Source organism: Filicampus tigris, chromosome 16, assembly GCF_054856515.1.
Source record: "Filicampus tigris isolate MCC_2025a chromosome 16, RoL_Ftig_1.0, whole genome shotgun sequence".
Lineage (NCBI taxonomy): Eukaryota > Metazoa > Chordata > Actinopteri > Syngnathiformes > Syngnathidae > Filicampus > Filicampus tigris.
In genome coordinates, this window is record NC_141232.1 from 290,001 (window position 1) to 300,934 (window position 10,934).

A 10,934-nucleotide genomic window follows, 5' to 3' on the forward strand; every position below is an offset into this window, starting at 1 on the left:
GGGGGGGGGGGGGGGGAGTAAAACTGTATTAAGCATAAGCATTCTTAATTGTTTCTACTACCATACAGTGACTTATGACACAAACGCCATACAGACAACATGATCGTGTCTGATATCCCACCATCACAATTGCTTGCTGGCTACTGAGGTCCAACTTGATTCAACGCTCAACTGTGACCTCCAGTGGTGAGATGAGAGAATTACGAGTCGTTTGAAGAGATGATTGAGATCCGGCCATCCATCCATTGTCCAAACCGCTTATCCTCAGTCGTCTTCTAAAGCTCATTATATCGCCAGGCTCTTCAAACAACGGCCTGAGTCAGATTTTGACACCTACTGCCCGAAGACAGCTGGGATAGGCTCCATCACGCCCGCGACCCTTGTGAGGAGAAGCGCTATGGAGAACGGATGGATGGATGGATGGATTTTATTCAATGCCATTGACAAATGTATTTGTCTTTTCACAGTCCAGCAATTCAATCCCAGGAATTTATTTATATTTTTTTTCAGTTGTTCAAACATTAGGGAAAAAGAGAGTCTGAAAATGTCTGGCAGTGAATGGGTTAATATAATATTTTCACTAAGTAACTGCAGTAACTAAGCAAAGTAAATTCTCTCAAATTAAATACATGTGAGACCGCCATTCAAAATAATGTTTTGTCTTCATGTGAAAGCACAGTGAACCAATGTTGATTTTTAATGAATTCAATGTAAATATCTTTCATCTCATATTTGTTTTCAAATTCAGAATGTATTTGGTTTTAAATTTAAAAAAACAAAACAAAAGAAGTGCATGCAATTACATTGAATTTCATTTTTTTTTAAAGTAGGTCACGGTATAATTAGTAAAGTTTTTTAATCCTCGGGTGTTATTTTTTTCAATATTTTATTTTCAAATTGATATAATTTGTTTCAAATAATTTGTTGTTTAATCATTTTTTTCTCAAAATGAAATGCATGATTCAATAAAAATGCATGTTATACGTATGTTAAAATTGTATTGAATTGCGTTAGTACACTAATATTCATTTACGTGTTATTTTAAAATTATATTCTATTTTGTTTTAAATTAATAGAAAGGGTATATAGAAATAATGTAATTATAAGCAAGCACAGTAAACTAGATATGTCTAATATTTTAATGTCAATCATTTTGTCATTGTTTTTTTTTTCCCCAATTACATTTTATTCTAAGTTTGAATTATGAAGCATATTGAAAATGGACTAAGGTTTGTCATTAGCACCACAGTCCAATAGGAGGAACTGCAGTGAAGGAACTGCAAAATCGGCTGTGGGCCACTTGGCGATTTGTCCACAAGGGTGCGGCAGAATCTAACTATGAAAACAGAGAGGGCTCAGCGGAGCAGCGCCTTCCCAAATGCCGATCAACGCCAGAGTGAGTCACACCAATCAGCTAACGTCTTCTTAAGGAGGATTAGTGTCGATGGGGGGCAGCACAAGAATTTGCAATGAAGTTGCAAAGGAAAGTGCATGGCGGACTTCCTGCGTATCACTGAGGAGAGGTTGTGCACCCGTGCGTGCATTTTTATTTGCCCTCTCCAAGAGATTTCAACTTTTCGAGTGAGGTGTACAGGCTATGGCTCATAGTCATGGCGGGAAAGGGATTGAAATGATTTCTGTAAATATTTCAGTTTGGTATATTGCAAAAACCAGCCATTTAAACGGGGGCGTGTCGACTTTTTATAGCCACTGTATTGAAGGTAGACTTACAACAACCACTCTCAGAATAGTTTTTTTTTTTTGTTTTTTTTTTCTTGAAAAGTTTCTCGTACAGCCGAGAATTAGTGTACGTATTTCTAAGCAGGAAAAGGTTTCTCGTACAGCCGAGAATGAGTGTGCGTATTTCTAAGCAGGAGCTGCATCACACTGCGTTGTGCGTGCCGCGCCAGAAGATGGCGATGCTTATTCAGTCTCACAACCCGGCTGAGCATGTTCGTGGCACAGGAGCGCAAATAGGTGCTATCTAGGTTAAGCGCAGGCCAGGCCAGGCCAGGCCAGGCCAGGCCAAGCCATGGTGTTAGCGGGACAGAAAGTGAGGGACGAGTGGAAAAATTACCAGCGAGTCTTGGAACAATTGACAGCTTTCTTCAAAAGGTTGCCGTACTTGCATTCATCAAGCTGTCTCACTACAAAACATCCGGTGGAGAAGATGAAAGTGAAGGTCCACCCGAGACGTGTGTTCGCTACACATACAAATCATCAACCCAAGGAAAAAGGCCGTCGCTTACTCTCACCAAGCTCCAACCTTAACGGCGACCCCCAATCCCTAACTGCTAACCCTAGCACGTTCCATCACCTTAATCCGAACCTAAAACTGCTGCCCCTACCCCCCAACCATCCCCAGTCATCTTTAGCTCAATCCTTCCCCTTAACCTTCAACCTAGCTCCTATTCCCTAACCGACACACTAGCCCGGAGCCTTTAGCAGCTAATTTGAACCCTCCCCCTATAAGTTCACCCCGAATCCCAACATCGATTCTTCGCCATCACCCGAATTCTAAGACCGAGACCCCTTTCCCTTAACTTTGCTGCCACCGAAGCTAAGCCAGAGCACCTAAGCGCATCCTCCGACACAAGTCATCTCAAGCCTGCCGCGTGGTTTCCAGTTGCCAGTTGCACCGCAGCATGCGACCGCCGTCGCTCGGCTTCCACACAAAACTATTTGGGATAAAACGACACAGAACACAAAGAATCCCAAATGCCCGGAAGAGGAAATTCACAAATGATTGTGATAAAAGAACCTGGCCGAGCCACAATGTTCGTACTTCTTGGGGAAATTCGCGTTGCAGTGCCGCAATGGTCCGCGAGCGCCGTTGCTGCCCAACATTTGACAATATTGCAGTCAGACAACTCAACTTGCCTGTACTCCTTCCCAGACAAGTGCAATGAGAACCTCACTGAAAAACCACAAACAGACTTTCCACAGCAGGCCCCTAGTTCAAAGAAAAAGAAGAAAAAAAAAAGAAAAACTCCCTCCCTCCCTCCCTCCCTCCCTGCCTCTCTCCCTCCCTCCCTCCCTCTCCCCCACGCACGTAGAAGCACATACACCTCGAAAACAAAGGTAGCATTTTACTCAGGAAGGGTCAGCAGTTCTCTCCATCAGACTGGGGCTTGTTCTTGTTCTTGGTCAAAGGCTGCTGCCCAATCTCAGACCAGCAGACCCGATCTCCCCCCCAACCAATGGGCTCCGTCGACCCCCCCGTCACCCCCCCAAGACAAGCTCACCATTGTTCGTGCCGTGACAACAAATGACAGTTGTCCTGTTCTGACATGACATACACATGCAAAAAGTGAAGATGCAATTTATCTTAGGATAATCTGTCATCTGACAGAAAGGCTGAGTGGCCACTTTGCCCGAGGTAAAGCAGCAAACAACAACGACGACGACGTCGACGACGAGAAAAAATAGCGCTGGCTGGTTAACATGAACGTTTCTTTTGAGCGAGCGGCACAGCCTGACCGTGCCAATGCGAGCGCTCAAGCACCCATGCAAGAACAACGCTAACGCTAGTGACGGGGGTACAAATTGATTGACGGGGGTACCGCGTTGATTCGTGGCCTCCACTGTCCATTCATCACAACTCAAAGCGACGGAGGCAAAACGCAACGCAGTACTACGCTGCACCCAGCAGAGGCGCTGCCGATTGACAAAACTAACGCGGTCAGCGTCACTTTCCCTCCCATCGGAAACGTAGCCGCTCGCCGGTCACTGGTCCGACCTTCTTTGCCAAAGTAAGAAGTGCGCCAGCGCACTCTTAGAGATATGTGAACCTCCGTCGGCAGAAGATGACATCCGAATGATGCTGATGCTGCTTCCGGCCACGAGAAGACACGCTGGCAAGAATCTTAAGATTGCCATGACATCCGCCTGCGCTATCGGCGGCGCTCGTTGTTCCCCTTTGGCGTTCCAGCTCAGTGGAATCAAACGCAGATGCCATCCGTGGACGGTGACCGCTTCCCAATCTCAAAAACACCTGCGCTTCAAACAACATGGCCATGAGGAACATGAGCGTGAGAACGTGTGACAGGACGCACGGGGAAACATGGTGAAAGGTTGTGCCCGTGCTGAGAAGAAAAAAAAATATCCTGGGCAGAGGGAGGGCCAAAAAAGAAAACGGGCAAGCGCTTGTTGAACGGGCGGAAGGCCGGGCGGAAGGCCGGGCGGAAGGCCGGGCGGAAGGCCGGGCGGAAGGCCGGGCGAAAGGCCGGGCGGAAGGCCGGGCGGAAGGCCGGGCGGAAGGCCGGGCGGAAGGCCGGGCGGAAGGCCGGGCGGAAGGCCGGGCGGAAGGCCGGGCGGAAGGCCGGGCGGAAGGCCGGGCGGAAGGCCGCGTAAAGGCTTCTCTGCCGCGAGGCGAGCAGATGACGGCGCGCTCGACACCGCGTGAGAAAGCAAATTCCTCAGCGACGACCGCCCTGAGACGCCAGCGAAGCTAGCGAGCTAGCCCCGCCCCCCAAAAGCAACTCATTTTGAGGAGCGCCGAGTGCCAAGAGCGGGCGTCGGTGGCCGACGCGAACGTGCCCCCGCGGGACTAATTGTCTGACTTTCAAGCGACTTTTGTCTCCGTTTTCTAGGACGGGAAAAGGCACGGGTGGTTTCCCAACTTGTAAAAAGTAACGGGAGTCACAGACGAATGCGCGACTCCAAATGATCAACCGAGCAATCGGCCATCGACAATACACCGAGTTATCATTTACAAGGCGGGAAACATTTCTTTTTCCTTTGTGGAGCACTTTTGCAAATCAATGACGTCATTTGAGGAGCGACTTTCTCATTTTGAGGAGCAATTGTTTTGTTCCCCGCAGGTTGATCCCAAGGAACTGAAGCAAGGCTTTTATTAGGCAATGAAAATATGACAATATAACGAATAAACAATTGGTTTTCTTTTTTTAAATAAACAGAATCAACAGGGGTTTTTTTTTATTTCTCAAGGTCAAATTGTGCATAGCAGCAACCTTTTTCTTTTTCCTTTGTCTTTTTTTTTTTTCTTTTAAAGCTCTGCTGTGAATGTAATGTTGAGAACAGTTATTGTGGGGATGGCAAAGCAAAAGTCAAAAGTCAGGCCTCTACTTCGAAAACAAACAAACCAACAAACAAAGATTGGTGCTCAATCCTGAATTGTTAACATGAGGCCATCGGTCTAGGCTGCACGGACGTACTTGTAGCGATCGTTTGGAGGTTCTGAACAAATAAGCTCAGTTAGCAGCGCTGTCCTTGGTTGAGCCGTTTGGATTTTTGGCCCGCACGTGCTTTTACACAAATATTTTGTTTCAATGCGACTTCACCGCCGCGTTATGACAGACGACGCCGGCCCGCTAGGACGACGGGCGGGACTACAAATTCAGGTTAGGTCACCGCCATTGCGACCTGTGCTTACTTTTTCCCATCAAGGTTTGATGTCGGTCTACCGTCAGAGACGACGATTACTTGCAACTGGGCGGGCAGCTCTCGATTGCCGTTAGCATCAAGTGCTCAATGAATCGGCTCAAATTGACTTTGCAGAGTTAAAGCAGAGCGTGCATGCGAGGTGCAGGTATTACTTTTGTCCACTCGGGTGGCCATCCTCACGTCGGTTTGTAGTATCTGTGACTTTGAGTGCGTCGGGCTCGAAAAGGCGGGGCCCGGCCCGGCCCGGCCCGGCCCGGCCCGGCGAGCCATGTTTGTCCTAGCGAATGAGAGCGGAGAGCCGGCCGGCAGGCCGCTAACGTGATTGTCGAGTGAGCCGGTGTGAGTTGTCAGCATCGGCAACTGGCCGCTGAACGTGATGATGACGTGTTTACGGTCTTGCCGTTCGCTCAATAAAGTGAGTGAGTGAGTGAGTGAGTGAGAGGAAACCCGCGGCTGCGTCTGTCCTTGACATCTTCCGTCTAACTAGCGATGCGAGGCTACATTCAATTGGCTGTTATTGCGACTTTAGCTTGTGTTGGGGTAGACATGTTTTGGTCCCCATTTGACATGATCTTCATATGAAAGTGTGAAATGATGTCAAACTTTGGACATTCTCAACCATTTTGTGGAACTTGGAATGAGTCAGGTGGTCGTTGCAGCGCAATATGGATGTTTTGACTGTGAAGCTACTACTTTTGAGGGGAAGAAGCCCATAAAGGTGGTAAGCTATCCACTTGCTGCTGCTGCCGCCGCCGCCGCCGCCGCCGCCGCCGCTCTCTGCCACGAGCTGACCAAGTGTCAATATTGGTCTCATGGGGGCAGGGGCGGGGGTTGGGGGGTCGTTGAAGGGTCACGTCCGCAGACATGCGCCGCTCACGTAGGACAAAAAGAAAGCAAGCGTGCATGCAAGCAAGGAGGGAGAAGAAGAAGAAGAGCCAGTAGTGTTTGTGTTGAAGTTGAAGAGCTGGCTCGCTGACACAAAGTCGCTCTTTATCCGGCACCCCGCGAGGCGGACAAAGGAATTCTTGTGTGTGTCGGCGGTGGCCGGGGCTGCTGTCCTGTGCGCCGCTCTGAGCAAGTGACTTGATTTGACACTTCAGCTCGTTTTGTGAGGGCAAGTGAGAGTCACTTGGCTCTCGACAGAGGGTCCCTCTTCGGCGGCAAAAGGGGGCCTTGCGTGTTGGGCGGCGCGCGGACAGAGGAGCTCTGTCCCGCCGGCCTCCGCCATAGACGGCGGTCTTGCTCGCCGGGAAGGTCGGTCGGGGGCGGGCCTCGCCTTCAGCGTGTCCGCCCAAGCTGCGATCCGATGAGGTCGGATGCGTCGGAGCGAGCCGGCGCCAAGGTTCCACGTCGACCCGAGGGGAGCGCACCTCAATTTGGCAAGCCGAGGCGAGGCGAGGCGAGGAGCAGGTGCGCGCCGTGAACGCCGCCCAGCCGTTCTACACTTTGCTGGCACGACGGTGTGAGCGGATCACACGCCACGCGATCGGCCCATGTTTAAGAGCTTTGAGGATGGAGGCCACTTTGCTCAAGCGCCTTTCACGGCGGGCGACATGACAGCTAAACACCTCCGTTGGACTCGGAAATGGACTCTCGGTACAGCAAACCCGAGCGACGTCAAACCCAAAATACTTCTCGGCAGCATCCGTGTACACTTGACGGGTCACTTAACGGGAGCTGCGCAGGGACCCGCATGGGTTCCAAAAAGGCCCTTTTTGAGACCAAATGTCCTGTGGATAAAGCACGAGCCCAAAACGTTCACATTTGTTTCTTACCATTGACAGATCGGCGAGGCACGTGTACCCTTGTGTACCCTTTTGACCTGGGGTGGGATGTCATTCGTGATACGACAGTATTTCTAATCGTTTGCCGAAGGTAACATTAGGATACGGTATTTTTGCAATATCGTCATGAGGGCGACCAACTTGTAGGTCGCATTGGAATGTGTATGATGCGCCTGAAAAGGGGGAGAAACGTGCAGAAAGACAAAGTACCAGCAACGGGCTCTTTTCTTTGGCACTTGTGTTGCCAGATGAAACGCACATTCTTGTCGGTTATCAATCCCTTTATTTCAGCTACTTTTCTGATCACTGACCATATTTATGATCGCCATTGTAGTACAAATCTTCCAAACCTGTTTCATCAGGTGACGGTGCTCCATGGGGTCGCCTGGCACCAATTCCGGCTTGATCGATATTCCACACCATGAGAAGATATTCCATTCTTTGTGCTTTCAAATCGATCCCATCGTCAGGTGGACAAGTAGGAGGACGGTGGGTTGCTGTCGGCGTCCCACGCGGCCAGCCGGCCGGACGTTCGGACGTCACACTTTCCTTTCCGTTCCGTTCCACTCCGCCCGGATCACCTTTATTTTCAGTCAGGCCCAAGTGGACTTCGAACAGGGCCGAGGTACGCGAGCTCGGCGCTCCGACGTCTCGACTCATGCCAGCAATCCTCGCGACAGCCGTCGAAAAAGTAGAACCAAAAGAATAAGAATAAGAATCGGAAGTCAAATCCAGCGATGAAATGAGGTCCAAAGAGAGATCGAGTTGCACTCTTCGGCGTGTCTCCAGCGCGGTGATGTTGCAAGTCCAGCAAGCTTGGCGACCTGATCGCTGGTCAGAGTGCGAGTGACTGAGCCATCGTTGCAGCGAAGCTTGTCTCTTTCTCTCTCTTACTCTCTCTCTCTGTCGCTCTCTTTCTCTGTCTCTCTCTCTCTGTCTCTCTCTCTCTCTCTCTCTCTCTCTCTCTGTCGCTCTCTTTCTCTGTTGCAGCGCAGCAGCCGAGCACATGCTGCGTGCGGCTGACGTAGGGCGCGCAAAGCACCGTGGGAAACGTAGTTGGAGCTCCAAAGCCCACACAAGCCTCGTGTTCGTCTTATCAGACTCGGCCGTGCTCGGCCGTTTAAAATTAGAGGCGGAACGGCCTGCAGACGGGTAGTATGGTAGTGTATAAATGTACATGTATATGTATATATATACGAATATGTATATGTATATGTGTACAGTATGTCTACAGTATATGTATATGTATGTATAGATAGATAGACGGATAGACAGATAGACACTCACAGCATATCTGTATATGCACATGACAAGACACACACACAGAGTCATGTCATGACATTATAGTATTGTGAGTAATCCCCAAGTGTGTGTCATTATGTCATTAATGGTGTGAGTAGATTTGAGTGTCAGTCGTCAGGTGCGAGCATGAAGGCGGCTCGCGTGTGAGCAGCGCGAGTGAGTAATGATGATGGTCTGTGGCGGCACGCATGCAGATGCAGACACACAAGGATGTTGCTGCATTCAATCATGCACCCTGCCGCGAATGAATGACTCTCTTGTCTTTGCCCACTTCACTCTCATGTCCTCACGCCTCGGGGCTTAGTTGCGCGGGGTTCCGTGGAGCGCGTCTCCCCTCGCAGCCTCAAAACGAGGACCGGAGACTTTGGGAGCGGACCGCAGATGCCAGGGGAGACACTAGCAGAGCGATACATTGAACGCAACGTGATCCGACCGCAGAGAGCGGCGATTCTCCACATGCAAAAAGCATGTCAGTGTCCGATGAATTCAAGCGCGGAGTTTCGCCGCATGTCGCGCACACGTTGATTCCAAGTGGTCTTGCCTTCGCATTGTTGTGGTGTTACAGTCGACAACACTCACTTTTGCTCTCCGCTCACCGTGCGGAGCACCACCCGCATTCTCTGGTCCGGCACTTGCAACCTCTCCGTTGCCGATGTCCAAACTACTTTTGGTCGCCAAGACGTCAAAAGTGTGTCTGGGCTCCAGAAAGGTTGGCGAAGCCACGCGTGCACATGTCGAGTCCGTGTCGAGTCCAAGTCCAAGTCCGGGAAGGTGCGGGGCATGCTCCGGTCCAGCTTTTCCGGCCGTCCCGCAGTACCTATTCTGTCAGTCGCAGGTACTTGAGGGCTTGCTTGTGTGCCGTCATGCCGGGGGTTGAAAAGGTGCCGGTGGCTTTTTTTTTTCTTTGTTTGTTGGTTTTGTTTCGGTTTGTTGTTTCTACACACAGCATTGCGTGACTACTGCCGCGGATGAAAACACAAAGACATTGTTTTCAGTGATCAGTAACCCCCTTTAGAGTAACGGAACAGCATTCCTGTCTCACATTCCTAAGGCACCACCGCTGTGGGAAGGCATTTTCCCCCTCCTAAGGCGAGAAAAAAAAAAGAAAGGACAAGAGGACTCGAAATTTTAATGAAGCTCACAGTGCGGCTCTCCCTCGACTCACCTTACATCAAAGATGAACAGAGTTCACGCGCAGAATTTGAAAGGCGACTAAATGGATCTTATCTGAAACCGTGTGACCAATGTCAGTAACGGAGTCATGAAATCTCTTTGTGATCAGTGAAGGAAATACGAAGGAGGCTTGAGAGCACACCATAATCATATTCAGTAGAGGTGCATTGTTCATCGATTCATTGACAACTAATCGAGAATTATTTGTGATCGTCGCTCAATCGTTCATTGAAAAAAGTCCAAGCTCTTGCGTTCGACACTTTTTGGATGCCCTCGCTCCTCTTGTATCTCTCCGACCAGCTCCGGCGCGAGCGCTCCGTTCAAGGACGACGGGAGGGAAGAAACGTTTCCTTCTGTGGCCGCCGCTTGCTGAGTCCCGGCCGGCCGGGCGCAAATGAAATGCCCGAGAAATGATCAAATCATTTCGCGCATCTGCATGTGTATACAGCTGATTTTTGGAATGTGGGCACTTTACAGAACAAACACAAGATTGCTAAATTGCCAAATACATTTATTGGCATTGACAGCATTTTTATTTGTACCAAATGAAAAGTGATCCAAACACCCCCCAAAAAGGCTTGTTTTTGCTTTTTTTCCCCCCTTTTTTGGTCTCCTAATTTTGCTCAGGTAGTATGAAGGACATCCTTTTTTTTGGGGGGGGGGGTGTCACATTTCTCTGCAAAAGTGAAAAAGCCAAAGAATTTGTTTGGCCGATCAGACTGGAACATTTTTCTTGTAGGCTAAATGTGTTTGTTCTGCAGTCAGCGAGCAGCTTGCGGCCTTGCTTGTGGAAGACAACGGAGGTATTTGGAATTACGGCTTTCCAAAGTCCCAAAGAGGCCGTATCATTTGCATTTGTATGATGCAGAAATGCAGCTTTCATGAACCCGCGGCGTCGTCCTCGGAGGAGGATATACGAATGTTCGCGAGGCAACGACTTTTCTGACTCATCACGAAATGACTCGGGTATGCTTGATGCACGCATGCCAGAGGACATTTGTTTGGTGGAGGGACGCACCCTTCCGGCACCTGCGGTTGCATTTTCATGGAAAGACACTGGAGCTTTCCCGCAGCTCCACTGGCAAAAAATAAAGAAACAAGCAAACAAACAAACAACGGAAAAAAAACAACACCACCACCAACAACACCATTTGTATTGTTTGGGGCTAAAATAGTCATTTTAGCTGGAACAACTTTCCAACGTAAACGATTGACATTTAAGGCAGCAATTCCGGTTCGCACAACAAAGCAAGCAAGTTGTATGCTCCA

At 49.4% G+C, this 10,934-nt stretch overlaps 1 protein-coding gene across 2 annotated transcripts in view; it reads right to left on the reverse strand.

Annotated features, from left to right (window-relative positions):
* The window catches only part of LOC147133881 (uncharacterized), a 59,519-nt gene extending 50,071 nt beyond the window's left edge, over positions 1–9,448 (reverse strand). Inside the window, exon 1 of one of the 2 annotated variants that reach the window (XM_086056341.1) lies at positions 7,541–9,448. In XM_086056341.1, coding sequence (XP_085912467.1) covers positions 7,541–8,522 — 982 coding nt within the window. In that variant the 5' untranslated portion in view covers positions 8,523–9,448. The remainder of the gene's footprint in view (positions 1–7,540) is intronic. The other variant, XM_086056342.1, reaches the window with a different exon arrangement.
* Between the last annotated feature and the right edge of the window lie 1,486 nt (positions 9,449–10,934).